Source organism: Miniopterus natalensis, chromosome 6 (assembly GCF_054644295.1).
Source record: "Miniopterus natalensis isolate mMinNat1 chromosome 6, mMinNat1.hap1, whole genome shotgun sequence".
Lineage (NCBI taxonomy): Eukaryota > Metazoa > Chordata > Mammalia > Chiroptera > Miniopteridae > Miniopterus > Miniopterus natalensis.
Window position 1 is genome coordinate 56,448,203 of NC_142086.1, and position 19,415 is coordinate 56,467,617.

The window sequence follows — 19,415 nt, forward strand, 5'->3', positions numbered from 1 at the left end:
AACTTATGTTCTAATAATATCTCATGAACTTTACATCAATAGGGATCTTAGCGAATTATACCTGTTACCTTATCTCACAGATAAGGAAATTGAGACCTGAGAAAACTGATTCCCTGCTCCCCCCAAGATAATTCAGCTAGTTATGAGCATTCAGTTTCAAAGGTCACTGTCTTTACTCTCATCCTGCCCATAGTTTTCTGGTGTGGCCATGATGACATCACAGAAAACAATATCAAATGGCTGCTGAGAGCTCCACTTCTGCCTTCTGTGCTCTGTGGGTGTATGTGCACCAGAGGTAGTTAGGTGTGAGATCCTGGGGAAAGGGGTGTTGGGAGAAGCGCTGGATGAGGGGTCAGGATACCTGGACCCAGCTCTGTTACTCACTCAGGGTTTTCTGGTGTGTTATTTTTATCTTTTCAAGCGATTAATTTATGCTGAGTCACAATGTTCTTAGTGCTGGGCCTTCTAATGATCCATAAATTTACTGAAGACATAAACATGTCATATGTTAGTGCCACAAAGCTTGGAGGAATAATTAGTATAGACTGGGCATTCAAAAAGATCTCAACAAAAGTTGGAATGATGGGCCTTTAAAAAAAGCAAAATTTAAGAGGGATATATTTAAAGACACTTTAGAGTTTAAAAAAGAAGATATAGTTACATATAAAAGTAATTTAAACATAAAAGGTATGTTAATTGACTATCACCTCATAATACACTACAGCTAACCTGAATACACTAAAGCTAAAAAGTTAAATGCAGTTTTAGGCTGGATAGAACTACAGTGTTCAGATCAAGGAAGCTGTTTCATTTTCACTGCTTAGTTTGTCGATTAAACCTTCAGGAACCTTGTGTCCAGTTCATAAACTTTATATGTGAGCAGTCATCCAGAGCAGGACCACTCAGAAGTGTCCAGCAGTCAATTAGGCTGCTTCATTCAGTAGTGAGCCTGTTGCCGATAAAATGGAACAAATAGATGCTAACTGGACATCTGCCAAGCACATTGGTAGTAGGGTGACCACTGATATGCCCTCTGGCTCTCAGGTTCTATAGTTTTATAATCTTCTGAGGTTCCACTCATCTTTTAGCCCCTGACTTTGGTATCTTTACCTGTGTTTGTTGGTTTGAATAGAGCATTCTTGCTCATTATAGATTTGGACAAGGTGTATGATAAATGTTAAAGTGATGAGTTGGATTTTTTTTAATATGACTAAGGAGCTGGCTCAAAGTAGTTCCCAATGTCTTGAGCAGTGGTAATACCTTTTAGGCCAGCACGTAGCCTCTCAGAAGAATTTCTTTTAAGTTTAAAATTTTATTTGAAAATACTTCACCACTTTATTATCATGTTTCCTATATCACGGTCTCATTACTCTAGGGCTGCTCTGTGAATAAGGGTGTCATTTTGCAAATATTTAAGAAAATCAGTCTGCCTACAAAAGTTATATTTCACTCATCTTCTGATCACCCTCCCTGCTTTTTGTGTGGAGGCCTCTGTCCCAGTGCCAGTTTACAGTAGGCATTCTAGCAAATCTTAGTTCCTTTTAATTTTCCATTACTGTTGTACAGTCTTTCCTGTAAGTACCGAGGCAAGAAATAAACAACAGCCAGGTCAGCAAATAAAACTGCCCATTGTGGATATAATTCATGTGTTCGATCCTTCTAAACAGAAGAAATTTGCAGGGAGAATCAGACTAAGGCAAAAGATGATCATTGTAATGCTATGTAGTGCTGTTTACTGTTAGATTCATTCTGTGATTTGATCCATTTCAAATCTCAGGCTTGTGTGCTAGCTTCAGTGACAGGAATTGACAGCTCTAGTGACCTAGTCTTTACATCGCAGGAATTAAAGTGTCATTTTATTTTATTTTATTTTATTTTTAATATATTTTTATTGATTTCAGAGAGAGGAAGGGAGGAGATAGAAACATCATTGATGAGAGAGTCATTAGTTGGCTGCCTCCTGCACATCCCCCACTGGGGATAGAGCCCGAAACCCAGGCACACACCTTGACTGGGGTATTGAACCCCAACCTCCTGCCTTGTTCATAGGTTGATGTTCAACCACTGAGCTGCACTGGCCAGGCTAAAGGGCCATTTTAAAACTTGTGCCTGAAGACCTTCCGAGCTTTACTTGGTGGCAGAGGAGCAATGTTGCAGGTTTCTTTTGGCTTGCTTTTTAGAAATTGGCTTCCTTTTTGTTCTTAGAAATACGAGAGGAGGAGCGACGGATATTGGAAAAAGCTGGGTACTTTCAGAGCATCACCGTTGGTGTGGCTCCCATTGTGATGGTGATCGCCAGTGTGGTGACATTCTCAGTTCACATGACCCTGGGTTTCGATCTCACGGCGGCACAGGTCAGTGAGCCCTCAGGGCTTGGGGAAATCTAGAAGTACCACCTACAGAGGTGCTCTGGTCCTCTTGTTTCTGGATTTTGGAGTTTGCCTAATAATCAGAAGGTATTTTTTTTGTGATGAAGCCGAGAAAGTGGAAGAGTGAAGATTCAGCCCTAATGCATAAATAATGGATGGGTTGTGTTTAGTCAACTTGACTTTGGGTTTAATTCTAAGAATATAGATCATCCTGTGGTTTAGACTTACTGCAAAATTTAATGGAAGGACTCATAAAAACTCTACCTTTAAAAAAAAGGTATCTGATTCATGCCAACATTTGACAGTCAAGTTGTATATCCTTCCTTAAATTGAAGGGAAATTGATGATTTCTTATGATTTTGGTTGAATAGGCTAGTCAGGCTCCTTTTCTTCTTATTCTTCTTTTTAGGCTTTCACAGTGGTGACTGTCTTCAATTCCATGACTTTTGCTTTGAAAGTAACTCCGTTCTCAGTAAAATCCCTCTCAGAAGCATCAGTTGCTGTCGACAGATTTAAGGTAAGTGGCTCCCCTCTCCTCCACGTCAGGAGCGTCCCTGGCAAAACTGACTGCTGCCTTTGTCCCAGTAGGCCACACAGGCACACAGGCTGGCTGCATTCGGCTTTTGTTCAGCTTTAGACTTTTGGCAGGTTGGTAAGAAAGGGGCCAGTGGAGACTGACTTAAGGGAAGGAACTAGTTACCTTTTCACATAAATGAATTTTTACCTTCTGTAGATGGCCCCCCTAGTTTTGGGTCCCCTGTATTTCAGTATTTCTCTTGAGAGCTAGTCCCTCTGCCTGGACCCGACATGGATGTATGTTGTAACTTACAGAGCCCTTAAATGATTCAAACCTAGAGGATCAAAACTGTCAGGTGACTATCAGCTTTTTCTCACCTTGACCTACCGTCTACCTCTACCAAAATGCTACCCTCATTTTGATTGGTCAGTATGCTAAGCCGTTTTTGATACTTTCCTTTTCCTGGCCTGTGGTTGCCACTCATGATGCAGGGACTCCAGTGACATGGGGTAGTTGTAAAACTAGATCATGTTGAGGAATGCAGAAGTACCAGGTGTTTTTCTGGGGTGGTTTATTGGTCATGCCCTGACTGTGTTCTTTGTGCCTCCATAATAATACTATACATGGTGTGAGAGGGAGGTGTATTTGGGAGGGTGGAGGGAGGTAGATATTTGAAAGTGGTTAATACTTTAAAAAAAGAAAAGGAACAGCACCGGCATGGGCGGGGATTCCTTGGCAAAGCCACTGCAGAGCAGCTCCTGCACTCCTGCTGTAAAACAAGCAATGCTGGTGGCTGGAAGGCTTGAGGCTCAGGTGTTGGAGGGATTAATATCATCACCTTGGATGTTCAGGAGAAAACAAATTGTGTTTACCTCTTAAGAAGAATGAAGAATAGCTTCCCAAGATTTTTTATATTCTACTCGTTTATGGTTAACTAGGTGAATTTTGTTTAAGAATGCACCCCCAGCCCCTGCCCTCCCTCACCCCAACCTGGCTGCTAGAAGGCTAAGAGCCAGAACCATATAAAAAGAAATGGTCTAATTGTAACCAGACCTTTATTTTGCTGAACCCACAATATCCAGTCAGGGAAGAAGGAAAATGATTTGACTATAGATGTGTGTCCCCCTCCTTGTTAGTGAGTGGATTTGGTGACATTTTGGATGTAGAAATGGGAGTTTGTGGTATAGATTTGTTTTCCCCTTGTTTCTCAAGAGCTCTCTTCCCTTCACTTACTAGAGAGGACTTGTATTAGCAAGTGGCTTTTCTCATCGTAGCTCCTTCCTCTTTTCAGGAAGCTTCAGAGTTCATAAAGGAAGCACAATCAGCCACAGCTTTATTATGTGCCCCATGAGACTTCAGTCCCTTTCTGTCCTGTTCCTCTTGGCAGTCTCCTCCTCCCCAGCCTCCTTCTGCCCTCCCCTTCTCCTAGGAGGATGACACTCTGTAGAAAGCCCGTGAGAAGCGACCCTGTGACTCTTCTGACTGTCACCAGTATAAGGTTGCCAGCTTTAGCAAGTAAAGGCACAGAACATCCGTTTAATAATTGCATGGGACATACTTACACTGACAAATTATTCACTGTTTATCTGCCATCATCCTGTATGTTCGCCGGCAGCCCTGCACGTAGTCACTTCTGCCTAACAAGTACATTCTGAGTTGATTCTCCCGAGGGGGAATGAGGGTAGTGTTTCGATGGTCGTTGTCCTGCTGTAAAGTTGAGGTCTGTGGTTTCTGCATCTCTAAGATTCTGTTGTATTGGCGGGTGCAAATCCGAGTAGATATAAATTCACGTGTTTCGACTCAGCACCTCCTGGCAGAGTGACCCGAAGCTGAAATCCTCCTGGGAGGGTGCGGGGCTGCACGGAGCCTGTGGGAAGGAAATGTGGGGAAGGAGCTGTGTAAACTAGAGACCCAAGCACCTTTTTAAATAATCTGCTGAGGTTTAAAAGGTCCTTTTAGTAACTCTTTAGGGGAGAGCAGTGATGGGAATCCCGTCAGCGTATGGTTTACTGTGTGAAGGTGGTGACTATTTGCAAGTTATTCTTAGCTCAGTCTTTCAGGGAGGCTCTGAACTAATGAAACTAACAGCTGTTTCCCAGAACTAAACCTGACGTTGACTAAGTGTGAAGATTATCTAGGAGATTTCTTTTGTTTTCTTTTTATCTAGGAGATTTAGAACCATGCCACTTCTGGGAAGATTGGAGAGTAGGATTAAATAGGAGGTGTGGCGATCTAAGGGAGGAAAAGAGCAAGTTTAGGAGTTTCGGATCTGGCAGAAAGGGTTTGCTTTCGGGGAGGGGGATTGTATGATGATTGAGTAACACCTGCACACTTTAAACTAGTTAGGGGTTCTCAGTAACTAAGTGGAGAGTTCTGACCCTGAGAAATCATTTTTTCTCTAAAGACTTTCTAATGTTTAAAATTTTTTTATTTAAGAAATATGTTTTTATCATATCGGTACTCCAATTGGGATACTGTTCTGTAGAGAAGACCACTGGTTTAAGGGAGTTGTCAGAAGGGGTTCAGAGTCATGGGCGGAGATTTATTCTGGTCAGTGTTTCAGATCTGATTTCAGGAACACTTAGCTTTCCAAGCCTTCCAGTTTTCTTCCTCACAGAACTCAGTAGGACTCCAGGAATGTGTGGGGAAGGAGTTTCGTTCTCTTCCCAAGGATGTTTCTGAGGGGATACCCTTCACTTCCACACAAGTCCATTCCTTTGGTGGTTTGAGTTTTCTCAAGTTCCAAGGCAGGATTCTGAAGACATGAGAACTTATTGGCAAGAAGGTGTGCTCTACCGTCAACAAAACTTTAGGCCCTTCTTTCTAACCTGAGCAAACTAGGCCTGGTCATGATCTCAGGTCAGTCTCTCCCCCTAAACATGGGTGAGGGAAGCGCACAGGCTTTGAGGTTCTGCAGGAGCGGTCTGGATGGGAAACAGAGCGATGAGGGTCTGTGTAGGAGAGCAGCATGCTCTTTGGTTTTTCTGCTTGCATTTTCCCACCGCTACTCAGCAATCCATGGGTGAGAACAGGGCCCACATATGGGCTAGTTAAAGTTAAATGTCCTTTGGTCACATGAGACTGGTAGAAAATGAAAAGCTATGGCATGTAATTATAGTGTGGAGTGTTAGGCCATTGACAAGGCCCCTGTCCCTGCTGAGGGTGTCCCCACACCCCCGTGACCTCTTGCTGGGCCTGAGGTTGGGCTACACTAATGAGCTACCTTTTGCCCTTCAGCTTCCTTCCACTGTATAGCCTGATGTGTTTTGCTGCGTGAGTGTACGCCCTAGGCTTGTCTCCCTGGTCTTGATCCAGTGTCTCATCTTTGCACCTCTCTCACAACTCCTATCAGAGTTTGTTTCTGATGGAAGAGGTTCACATGATAAAGAAAAAGCCAGCCAGTCCTCACATCAAGATAGAGGTGAAAAATGCCACCTTGGCATGGGACTCCTCCCACTCCAGTATCCAGAACTCACCCAAGCTGACCCCCAAAACGAAAAAAGACAAGAGGGCTGCCAGGGGCAAGAAAGAGAAGGGGAGGCAGCTGGAGCACACCGAGCACCAGGCGGCGCTGGCAGAGCAGAAGGGCCGCCTCCTCCTGGACAGCGACGAGCGGCCCAGTCCCGAGGAGGAAGAGGGCAAGCACATCTACCTGGGGAGCCTCCGCCTGCAGAGGACGCTGTACAGCATCGACCTGGAAATCGAAGAGGTAACCGCTGAGCCTCCCCGCTCCCTGTCTGTCCACCAGGTGTCTATTCTGGCAAGAGCAGGCAGCTGCCCTTCCTTTTAGCCAAGTTCTTTTGTGGCTGGGAGTGATTTTGAACCAATGAGCAATTTTGGCCAACTCCACTCTAAAGGGAATATTTAGGCGTTTAACAATAGAAATGAATAACAACTGGTCTCATGAGATACTCATTTTATAAGCAAGGAAATGAAGCATTCATGTGGATTTTCCAAGATTTTGCCCTGAATAGATTTCTGGTTATTGTAGTTGTATGTGAGCTGTAATCATTGTTTCTGGTGATTATAACTCTGTGTAAGCTTCTCATTATCACTAGGCTGTGCACAACACGGAACCTGGAATGTAATAGGTATTCTCAGTGTTGTTATTATCGACAATTCTGTTGTGATTGTTTATTTTTAATGCAAGTAAAGGATCGCATGGCATATGATATCACAGCCCAGGCAGCACAGGACTGCAGTCTCTCAGAGGCCCTCCTTTAAAAAGTGGCTGGAACAGACACTCCTGGTTCAAGGTTTTTAAAGTACAGAATATGACTGGGAGCCAGCACCACGTTGAGGGCTACATCATTCAGAGGGTCCCAGATGTGGTAATACATTCACCCATTTAACAGCCATTTTTGAGTACCAACCCTATGCCAGGCACTGTTGTAGGGCTGGGATATAGTGGGGGAAAACCAAACAGACAAAAATTTCTCTCCTCTTGGAGCTTACATTCTAGTGGGCAAAGACAGACAGTAAACAAGTGGGGGCTATGTTCCAAGACCCCCTGTAAATTCATGAACCCTCAGATAGTGCTGACCCCTAGTGGTTTTTCCTATACAAACATACTTGTGATAAAGTTTAATATATAAATGAGGCACAGTAAGAGATTAATAATAATAACTAATTAAATAGAGCAATTATGCCCTATACTGTAATAAAAGTTATGTAAATGAGGTGGGTCTCTCTTTCTCCAATAATTTTTATATTTTTCAGACCAAACCTATTCCTGAATCTGTGTAACCCTCCCTTACTTACAGGCAATGGCTGGTGTCCCTTGTTTCAGGGATCCCTTGCTGAAGTCTTCATGTAGCTCAGTGCTTTTGGTGTAACACATTGCTGTCATTCAGATTATGTTTTCTGTTCATGTCTTCTGCCCAAAACTTTAATGCCTCTTCTATCTTAACTAAGGCATATCATGCACTTGTGGCCATAACTTTTACAGTTTAAGGTGTAACAGGAAAACTAGCATGAATTTCTGTTTCCTTATTCACAATAACAAGGGTGGAAGATTTGTTCTTACCGTAGATTTTAGTAACCTCTACATACAATTTTTTTCTTTAAGTCGAGAATTTTCACCATTTCACTTACAGGAAGCACTTTACAGCGGGTCTTTAACATGTTTAAGTTGAGTCCATCTGATAACCAGACGGCTAAGTGACTTAAGGGGCAGGGAGCACATACAGCATAAACCCTCTCGGCAAAGGGATGATTCACATCCAGGGCAGGACAGAGCAGGACTGTATGAGATCTCATCACAGTAGTCAGATTGGTACACTATTTGAAACTTAGGAATTATTTATTTCCAGAATTTTCCATTTAATATTTTTGGACCACAGTTGACTACAAGTAACTGAAACCACAGAAAAGGAAACCGCAGATAGAGGAGACTACTGTATATTGTATGTCAGAAGGTGGTAGGGCTTGTTTGAGCAAAGACCTGCAGGGGTGAGGGAATGAGTCATGTGGCTATCTGGGGAAGAAGAGCATTCCTGGCAGAGGGAACAGAAGCTCAGAGACCCTGAGGTCTATTACTGGAACAGACTGAGCACAGGAGAAAGTAGCTAGCAGATGCCCCTGGCAGAGAGGGAGGGAGGTGCTGGAGCCTCCTGCAACAACTTTGGCTTTACTCTGAGTGCAAAGAGAAGCCATTGACGGTTTGAAGCAGAAGAATAATGTGGCCTGACTTATGTAGGAGAGAAACATTCTAGCTTCTGTATTCAGAAGAGTATGTAGGGAAACAGGAAGGAAGCAAGGAGAACCATTAACCCAGGGGAAACATTAGGGTGCCTTGGACCAAGGGTGGTGGTAAGAAATGTTTACCTCCATCACTGGAAGTAGAGGGTACTGGGTTCTAATGTGGTGTATGTCGAGTGAGCAACTGACTAGAAGCATGTCACACAGATCCAGAGCTGGACTGCAGGAGAATGAAAAGCTCCCAGCTCTTGAAAGCTATAACTAAATGGGGAGATGGTCCTTGGTGAGACCACTGGAAACAACTAGTGGTTGTTCGGAGGGCATTCAAGTCCTCCAAACTTTAGTTAGCTCTTAATAGGCTTCTTATTGAATAGTGATGTGATTATTGAGGCAGCTCTATCACATTGCTAATCAGCTCTGTATTAGTGGATTATTCCTCATAGTGGAAATTCACTCTCCTACTTTCTACTGATCCTCCTTCTGCCCTTTAGAGCCCATAGAACTTGAGCTCTTTGAAGAGAGAGACCATAATTCTCCTGACACCTGCTCTTTAGGGAGGGGAAGGGAACTTAATGTCTTCTGATGTCTCACTTACTTCATTGATGTCTCCTTTAGTCACCATTCAGTTATCAGAGCAGAGTTTTCTTTGTGTAAACCTAACTGACCTGAGCAGAGATTGAATCATGATTTGGTCTTCTCATTACTACCACACTGTAATCTTCCAAACTCCTGGACCATATAAAAACTTTGTTTTTCCCACATACTTTTATTAAGTACTTGGTTCTACAAGGATAACTCCTTTCTTCAAGTTGTTCAAAGCCCATTGGGAGAGACAGTATTAGTTTAAGCAACAAGGCCAAGAGTAAACAATTGTCAAGTGCTAGTGAAGTTGGGATTCAGATCAAAATGATGTCTTGATCTGCCTCCAGAATCCATGCTCTCTACCCACCAGTCCTCATTCCTTCCTTTGCTGTGAGACTTCATCCAATACAAGGCTGCTAAACAAAAGGCCCTGTTAAAATCATCTCTCTGTTCTTGAGAACTTTTACCACTGCCCATTGAGAACACATTATTTTGGCTGAGGATATTCAGTTAATCATAGGCTTGGTTTTTCACTTTTATGTGGGATTGATGGTATAGAGATTCCCCAGTCTCGGAAATGTTTTATAGAAAAGTGGAAGCAACAATAAACGTAGTTTTTATTGAAAATAATTTATAGGCCCTAGAGGAAAAAATAATAATAAAATAACTTTTTAAAATGAGTTCTGTTCTCTCTTCCAAAAACAACAACAAAATAAACAATCAAAAAACATAGATTACCAGCAAAGTAGGAAAGGGACTGGGTCTTTTTAAAAGTGATATGGGATACCTTAATGTGTGTGGCATATTTAATTTTTCCATAAGCTTGTACATCTGCTACCTTACTGCACCTCTACAGAAACCCTATGAAGTAGGTGGCTGACAAGAGAGAAAAGAGGTTAAGAGAAAAGAGAGAAGAGAGGCAGTTTTCATACTGATGAACTGTAGTTAATGTGTTTTTCCTCAAAGAAACAGGAAGTCCCTGGAGATGAGTGATCAGTAGTCCTTTGATGACCTTCCCGATCGCTCTGTGCTTTTTCCCAGGGTAAGCTGGTTGGAATCTGTGGCAGTGTGGGAAGTGGAAAAACCTCTCTCATCTCAGCCATTTTAGGCCAGGTAAGATTTTGTTATTGTCCTTGGCATTTTCTGCTTCTTTGAACTCTGCTTAGCAAGGGTCTCAGGAAAAATGAATTTATTTCCTGAAGAGAATCAGGAAAATTAGAAACAAAATGAACCCTTCCTCTGCATCTCCCCTCCCCCCACCCCCACTGCATTCCCACCCCTAAACAGCATTGTGCCTGGAAGCGGGCTTAGTGATCACCTGTATGTATACACTGTATATTACAGTATTTGAGAGGACAAGCTTATATGTGTAAGAACTACACAGGCTGGTTACTGAAACTTTGTTCCAAGTTATAGCATCCCTCACCCAAGACAAATTGTCAACAGTCAGTCCCAAAAGGAACCCTGAAAGAAGATAAAATGGATAAATCAATTCATATCAATTACCATGACTGAAAACACAATTCAAAGTGAATGGCTCATCATGTAGTTTCTTCATGTTGGAGGGGAGGGTTTGCCATCACTGTATGGATACTCTATAATACTAGTTGATGTTGAACTGGAATTTTTTTTCCTTTGGTCCTCATTTTACACAAGCAGCTGCTCTATCCAATAGCCTGGATTAATTCTGTAGATGAGTTGGCCAGTCCTGAAATTGAGGCTGTAAATCCTTACAGCATACTCCCCAGAAGATTCTGAAAGGGCCTTCCTCTTGTGCTTCCCTTAATTAAAACAGTTTGCAGTTAGGAAGAAAAGATATAGAGTAGCTCATAGGTTGCTGAATGAAGTGTTGGTTCATTCAAGTCTTGAGTTGTGCTGGGCTCCCATCACACATAAGCAAGGAGACCTTGGATTTTCTTTGCTGCTGCAGCTCTCTGTGGAACAAAGGTGAGGTATGACTTTGGGTCCAAAAAGCATCCAAGGAAATTTCCAAAACTTTCAACTTCACTGTGGAATGTGGGGGGTTCTGTTGGCTTAGCATGATGGTTTTGCACTCTGATGCCATTGGATGGTGTCTGTCTCCCCAGATGACACTTCTAGAGGGCAGCATTGCAGTCAGTGGAACCTTCGCTTACGTGGCCCAGCAGGCCTGGATCCTCAATGCCTCTCTGAGAGACAACATCCTCTTTGGGAAGGAATTTGATGAAGAAAGGCAAGGAGTGCTTGGTTTCTGTCATACTTTCTGTGTTGGCTGTGTGAGACGCAAGGCAGCCCAAGCCACAGGCTCAGCTCCAGCCGCATTCTGATGCTGGATCTCTTTATGTTCTTCAGATACAACTCCGTGCTGAACAGCTGCTGCCTGAGGCCTGACCTGGCCATTCTCCCCAACAGTGACCTGACCGAGGTACAAGCCTTTTGCTCCTGATTGGGCATGTATGTAGCAGAGGATCCTGGGAGAAGGGTGGCAGGGCTATACCAGAGCCACCTCCCAGGGCTCTTAAATGCATGGGGGAAAAAACCTACGCAGTGAGGTTCACTTTCACTAGGACTTTATGTTGGAAAGCATTTGTGCCTTAGGGCAGGGGTGTCAAGTGTCAAGACTTACCTGTTTAAGCATATAAATAGATGGATTTTAAACAAAATCCCATTGTTGGTTCAGAGCTCATATTTTCTACAGTATTCATTTTTAAAAACATGAGTCAAGCATGTGCACATTGAGCTTCTTCCCTGAACCTCATTCTGCCAGCCTCATTGCTCAGCTCAGATACAGTCTGTAGAGAGCCCTCTTCCATTAGAAAGAAAGAGGCCGCTGCATAAATCCCTCTTTCTTTGGTTCTTTCTGCCCTGGAGCAGTTTCCAGAGCTGGGTCTTTGGAACTGGTGTTTTGAATCTTCAGACATCTCCCATGACCAGCCCTGGAGGTCTCTGGGGCTGGCACTTGTATTCAGCTGACTTTAGTTAAATCTCTCAAACCAGATTTGGTAAATAGTTGAATTAGTACTGCCTTCAGATCAAGATCGCCAGATCAGCAGCATCTGTGACACTGGGAACTTGTTAGAAACGTAAATGCCCCTCTCCAGACCTACTGAATCAGAAACTCTAGGGGCGGGGCCCAACAACCTCTTTTTATAAGCCCTGCAGGTAACTCTGATACCTGCTCAAGCGTGAAAACCTTTGAATTAACTAAATGTTTTTTTAAGGACAAGACTTTTTAAAATTACAGGGCCCATTACCATTTGACAATTGATATATTCACTTGTCCACTTAGTAATGTTTATCAGGTGCTTGTTGTGTGCCACCTGCATGTGCAGACACTTTTGGGTGTTGGGAATACAAAGGAATAAGACAGCCTGCGCCCTGAGAAAGCTTACCTTGGAGCAGATGGGACACCCACACATGAGGCACAAAACAAGCTAATGAAAAAGCTTCCCCTTTCTTTTGAGTGTTAGTGAAGAAAAGCGAGAGGAGGTTTTGCAGAGGAGAGGATGCCAGAACTGAGCTGACATAGTTCGGGAAAAGGCATGACAGTAGTCATGTGTGTTTATAATATACACACAATTTAAAATGGCTTAGATCCCAGGGTGTGCCAGGGGGGTTGGCAATGGATGCTGAGAGCTGCTGGGGAACCTGCTTTGTATGCCATGTTTGATTGTTTCGATTCTATCCTTCAGGGCTCTTGAAGAGTTTTAAGCAAGGGTGAGACATGGTCGCTTTGTGTTTTGGAAAGCTCATTCTGCCCACAGAGAATGGACTGGAGTGGGGTGTCCAGGGGGAGTGGCAAGGCCAGATGAGGATTGCTTAGTAACCAGATGATTGTGGGAGAGAAGGAGGCATCTGGGCTGACTCCCCCAGTTCCTTTGAGGGCCCTGGAGGGTCATAGTGGCCTCTCATCCAGGTGGGGAATTCAGTAGAAGGAGACACTTTGGGTGGAGGAGAGGAGGGGTCACTGGGGTGATCACTAAGCTCAGTTCTAGACTTGAGCTGGCGACTTCACTATGCTTTCTGGGTTCCTGTAGATTGGCGAGCGAGGAACCAACCTGAGTGGTGGGCAGCGCCAAAGGATCAGCCTTGCCCGGGCCTTGTATAGTGACCGGGACATCTACATCCTAGATGACCCCCTCAGTGCCTTAGATGCCCATGTGGGCAACCACATCTTCAACAGCGCTATCCAGAAGCACCTCAAGTCCAAGACGGTTCTGTTTGTTACCCACCAGCTACAGGTATGGTGCTTTCTTCCTTCCCCAGGCTGCCCACTGTGGCTTGAGAAATCAGAGACGGAGGAAGGCTGCTTGATCCTTTTAGGTACCTTTGTGGTCTCCTAGAAGTTCTTGGAACCATCGGTATTCATTTTCTCAGCAAATAGCTGCCTGGCCCATTGTACCAATAAAGCTTGTTGTACCAGTGTACTAGGTGGCTATCTGAATCAGAGATCTTTGGAGCATGTTAGCTTCTGCACGTAAATTAGTAAGTAAAAGGGATAAGCTGAAAATAGAGTTTGGGTCTGAGATAGTGTGAAAAGCATCATGTTGATTTCAGTGGGGACTGTTTAGGGAAAACAAGGTCTTCTCCCTCTGTCATTCAGCAGCCACTTTGGAGAGCAGCTCAAGAATGTTGCCATTTGCTTTGCATATGTTGTCAAGTTTGTGGGTTAACCCCCTCATTCTGCCGCAGAAAGTTAATTGTATGTACTTTGAAATGTAGTAAAAGGGTATGAAGTTTAATACAAGGTTCCTGTGGCTCCACCAGTAGATTTACGTCAAAAACTGGAGGAACTGCACTTGGAACTACATCACAAGGCACAATAAACTAAAGCAGAAGTTCTCAGTCTTGGCACTGTTGACATTTTGGGCCACATATCTCTTTGATGTGGGGGGCTGTCCTAGGCATCCCTGGCCTCTGTCCTCCCAATTGTAACAACCAACAGTGTCTCCAGATATTGCTAGATGTCCTCTGGGGGGCTCAATCACTCCCAGGTAAGACCGCTAGACTAAGGTATGAGTGATTGGATGCATTTGCACAAATATCATCAACACCATGTTCTCCCTGCCTTTGTCTCTAGTACCTGGCTGATTGTGACAAAGTGATTTTCATGAAAGAGGGCTGTATTACAGAAAGGGGGACCCATGAGGAACTGATGAATCTAAATGGTGATTATGCTACCATTTTTAATAACCTGTTGCTGGGAGAGACACCCCCAATTGAGGTAAGAGTCATATGGCGTTTGTATGCATCTCCTTTCTATCAAGGGAGGCCTGACCTTACTGAATGATGGCCGGGCCTCAGCTGAATTCAGTGCCTGTGTCTTATTGGCGGAGTCCTATATTCTGATGACCAGACTGCTGTGCTTTGGTTCACATACTAGTTCTACTCTAGGAGAGCAGGATTGTGGGGCTGGTGAGCCAAGGACTCTGTCACTGAGAACTTATGAGGCAGTGACAAGGAGAACAGCATGGGCTCTGTGTGTTGTCGAAGGAAGAAACATCCAAACCTGCAGAGAATTTTTATGAATTTGTTTGAGCCAAACTGATGACACTGCTGGGAAGCAAGGTCTCAAGTGCTCTGGGGAATGCCAGTTTGCAGATTCCTTTATACATTTGGAATTAAGAAGGGAACATAAGGAAGGCTACATGAAGGTGGGAGAATGCAAGGCAGAGATTAGATTAGATGACAGTTAACAAGAGGATGTGCTCTCTTGAGGGTAGTTAAGCTTTAGAGGGGGCTGGGAAAAGACTGATTTCTGGCATTTAGAGGTTTGTTAATCTAGATGCATGAGAACGACGGACAGGGCTTTGACAACCTTTTACACAGAAGTTGTGGGCCTGGGGCATCACTACCCACTGTGACCTGCCTAGTTAGGAATTTTAATGTTTAGATCACCCTGTGAGGTTACTTTCGGTTAGATTTTTTTTTTTACAGGGTCCACAATGTGTTCGTTGTTCAGTCATAGTTTAGTTTCAAAAACTCCATCAATCCTGGCTGAAGCATATGAAGCTCCTTTTTCAATAAACAAGTGAATAAGGACCCAGGGAAGAGAAATTAATCGTGGCATACGTTTGAAAATGATCCAGGGAGTCCTGGCTGCTGAGTTGGCACTCATTAACTAACAACTACTATGTCCCAGTTCCTAGATTAGGCACTTCATAGATGTCATCCTATTTTATTATTTAAATAAAGCTCTGTAGCAAAGTACGATTATCCCTCACTTTTACAGCTGAGGAAATGGAAGATCGGGAAAGTTAAGCAGCTTGCTAATGTTTCGAGCCAGAACTTGCCCATGTGGCCAGCTACTTTTCTGTCCTGATGGGTCAGCAAGCTGTTTAAAATGACTTAAATTAATGTAAGTGCAGATACGAGTTATCTCGTGAACTGTCAGCAACGTTCGGACACGAGTTAACCTTAGGGAGGGTGTAAGATTTGAATTTGTTTGAAGGGAGACAACTGTGACTACATTGGGACAAAGGGAGGGGCGTTCCAAGTGAAGAACCAATATTGATTCACAGTGATATAAAGAATGGCAGGAAATCCAGTGTGGTGTGAGAGTAGGAGCCCCAGGAATGGGAGAGGAATTTACAGCTGGGCTTGGGCAGAACGTGGAGGTCTTACAAAACCAGATGGAGAGGTTTGAGGATATCCTGTGGTAGCAGTGGGAAATGGTCGGCTCTGTGCTTTTATTTAGTGATTTCGGATCAGAGGTGGGAGGAATGGAAATGACCTCAGCCTTAATGCTTTGGACAAGTTGGAGTGGATGAAAACATGAAAGAGTTAAGGTCTTCCATGACTTTGGGAAGAGCAATGTCAATAGAATAAGAGGGTAGGAACCCAGATCTCAAAGACTGAAGGAGTTGAGAAATGAGTTTTAGGTGGCCCTTTTAAGAAGTTGAATGTATCTCTTTTGAATAAAGCAGCAGCTTGATAGATGAATGCTTGTGTTCTCAATAGCTCCCTGTTATGGTATACTCTCTCATATGTCTTGTGGACATTTTTCTGAATGGCCATATCATAAATGGAGACACTTTTTTTTTTTTAAATATTAGATTAATTCAAAAAAGGAAACCAGTGGCTCACAGAAGAAGTCACAAGACAAGGGTCCTAAAACAGGATCAGTAAAGAAGGAGAAGGCAGTGAAGCCCGAGGAAGGTAATGACCTTTTTTGAGATTTTAAATTTGTCATTAAAGTTTATCAGAAATTATGCCATGTGGTAATTCATGATGTTTGATAACACTGTGTGTTGTAGAGTATCTCCCCTTATACTGCTGGAATAACACAATTCTTATGTAATATCAGGAGACCATGAGGCTCCTTCTGTTTGCTTAAACAAACCAAGGCAGTAAGAATGGCCCTTGATCCTATCTTTTCCTACTCGGGAGGGGGCGGGGTCAGGTATAGGTAATCATAGCTGAGTCATCGTGAGTATGAAAAAAGGGTAGAGGCATACCCGTCCTTCCTCGATTCACCTCTGCCCTTTAAAAGTCAGTGCCAACCAGGGCAGAAGCGGTCCAGCTCCAGGAATGCTTGTGTTCTCAATAGCTCCCTGTTAGAGTGGTACACTCCTCGGAGATTGCCCCACACCTATGGTGAAATTACACCTAGGGTTTTTCCCACCCGACTTTCCCCATCTAGAGTCCTGTTCTTTCAACACTTTCTCTTAGTCAACTGAAACAAATCTTGGGAATTAGAAAAGCAATTTATAATATTCCAGATGTTTTCATCTTGGTGAATTTTAAGGTGCATGTCAGTTTGTACTCCTGCCCCTCGCCAAAAGAATGCCGTCCTATTTTAAAGCTCTCTTTCTGTCGTGTCACCTCCTCACCTGAGGTTTTGAATCAGGTTTTGGATCCTGGGTTTGCCACTGTTTTCACTTCCTTGGTCTTAAAACTGCAGCAGGTGTTTGGTATTAGGAGCTGACCATCCGGATCTACCACTCCCTGCCTCTTTTCTTTCTTTTAATAAACCAGGCGTCAGTTTTGAATTCAGGTGTGAGTTAGGATAGCTCACTCACACACACTAAATACTGAACAGAAGCCTGAGGTATCTGTCAGTTCCTGCCCGAGGCAGTACAAAAAAACCAGAATGTCCTTATAAAGCATTGTTCTTATCTACAGAGCTGCTAGCCTGGGGACTCAACTGCTAAAGTACTCCTGGCCCATGTGTTGTTCCAAGATAATTAAAGATGTATGGTGAAGAAAAAGAGGTTTCCTGTAGGGCTTTTTCTCTGTATTTCTTACGTCAGCATCAGTCACTTAGCATCAACCACCTACCTACACCAGGGAGCCCCTAGGAGCGATCCTTAAATCTTTTCTCTCTCCCTGCAGCAATCACCATGTCCTACTGAATTCACGGCCGTCCTTACTGCCATGACCCTGGTTCTGGCCTTTATCATTGTGCACCTAGTGTTACTGCCGTCTCTCCTCCATGCAGACAGCTGGGAGACATAGTTGAAAACAGGAGACCAACCAGCTCACCTTCCTACATGGAGCCTTACAGTGGCCTCCTTCCATTTTCAAAGCATTGTTTTCTAATCTTTTTCCTGATGTGGAAAAATGCCATTATTTGTGTGGGACACGGATGCATGGAAGAGCTGCTTGCTTCTAGAGGTGACTGGACTGGCCATCTCAGGCCCATCTAGCCCAATAGGGCTAGGAGTCAAATCTGCACAACCCTGTAGCCCATTCTCGTGCCAAGTTCTTGTCTGAAGGATAACATTCAAACACCTCTGACAGCACAGCTGGCCTAATCCACCTGATCCTGGCCACTCTGCTGGCACACACAATGTTCCAGCTGTGCTGGCTTGGTGTTTCCCCACCTCTGTGTGGCTGCTAACAGTATCTCATCTGCCTATTGTTTCCCTACTTGGCCGACTCTGGCTTACCTTTGAGGTGCAATATGGACTACACATAAAGTCTTTCCTGAAACCCCCCTGGGTGTTCCCAGGCTGCCCTGCATGTAGCTCTAGCATTGCATTTAACACATTTTATCAGAATTTTGTGTTATTTATCTGTCTGTTCTCCTAGACCGTGGAATTATCCTCAGGCAGATCTCAGGAGCAGGGACCTGATCTTACTCGTTTTTACTGTTCTAGGGCCTCATCCTGGGCCTTCTTATAGGAGGTGCTTAGTAAATGTCAAATGGATGAATGAATGCTTCTGATAAAAAGGAAATAATTCTGATCTAGAGCCCTGTGGAACTATAGGCTGTCTTTAATTTTGCTCTTCTATAGGTGACTTTGTTTTGGAAAAGTAGCTTTTTTCTTCTGAGTTCATGTTGCTTTTTTCTTACCTAGGGCAGCTGGTGCAAGCGGAAGAGAAGGGGCAGGGTTCAGTGCCATGGTCAGTGTACGGTGTCTACATCCAGGCTGCCGGGGGCCCCCTGGCTTTCCTGTTCATCATATCCCTCTTCGTGTTGAATGTGGGCAGTACTGCCTTCAGCAACTGGTGGTTGGGTTATTGGATCAAGGAAGGAAGCGGGGTAAGGTTACTCATTAATGGGAAAATTATATGTCTAAGAACATGGCCATCTCTCCATGTTCCCTAGCCATTCTTAAGGAAACTAGTTTGGTGTTTTTTGATTTTTTAAATGTATCTTTATTGTTGAAAATATTACAGATATACCCCCCTTTTCCCCTCCATTGATCCCCTCCACCCCGCATCCACCTGCACCCCCCCAGGCCTTCCCCACATCATTGCCTGTGTCCTTGAGTTATGCATATATGCATATAACTTCTTAGGTTAATCTATCCCCACCCACCCACCCCCGCCTTCCCACTGAGATGCATCAGTCTGAGGAAACTAGTTTTTTATTAAAAGACGCAATGAGCAAGGGTCACCCAGGATGAAAAAGATGAGTCCCTAACGTAACCTCACATGATAGTAGCTCCCTGACCAACTCAAGAAGTGGCAGCGCTTATCAGTGGCACACCTGCGGGCTGCCTGCCCTCCTCCATCAGAAAGGAGAGAAGGAAGAGGCAAAGCCCGCCTTGTGTTTGCCACACCAGGTCCCACAGTCCGTGTCCTGTACCCTCCCCTTGAGCCGAGAGTGGCCCTGAGCAGGGTTCTTGGCAGTCCTCAGGCGCCCTGCCTCACAGAGCCTTGCCTCCAAACAGAACAGCACAGTGACTCACGGGAACAGGACCTTGGTGAGCAGCAGCATGAAGGATCACCCTCACATGCAATACTATGCCGGCGTCTACGCCCTCTCCATGGCCGTCATGCTGCTCCTGAAGGCTGTTCGAGGAGTGGTCTTTGTCAAG

The 19,415-nt window shown here is 44.1% G+C and overlaps 1 protein-coding gene across 1 annotated transcript in view; it reads left to right on the forward strand.

Moving 5' to 3' along the window:
* Positions 1–19,415, forward strand: part of ABCC5 (ATP binding cassette subfamily C member 5) — a 72,809-nt gene that overhangs the window by 34,202 nt on the left and 19,192 nt on the right. The window contains exons 9-19 of the mRNA XM_016218062.2: positions 2,206–2,354; positions 2,779–2,886; positions 6,239–6,595; positions 10,210–10,281; positions 11,256–11,380; positions 11,500–11,572; positions 13,185–13,388; positions 14,228–14,371; positions 16,203–16,305; positions 18,450–18,634; positions 19,269–19,415. Coding sequence (XP_016073548.2) covers positions 2,206–2,354; positions 2,779–2,886; positions 6,239–6,595; positions 10,210–10,281; positions 11,256–11,380; positions 11,500–11,572; positions 13,185–13,388; positions 14,228–14,371; positions 16,203–16,305; positions 18,450–18,634; positions 19,269–19,415 — 1,667 coding nt within the window. The remainder of the gene's footprint in view (positions 1–2,205; positions 2,355–2,778; positions 2,887–6,238; positions 6,596–10,209; positions 10,282–11,255; positions 11,381–11,499; positions 11,573–13,184; positions 13,389–14,227; positions 14,372–16,202; positions 16,306–18,449; positions 18,635–19,268) is intronic.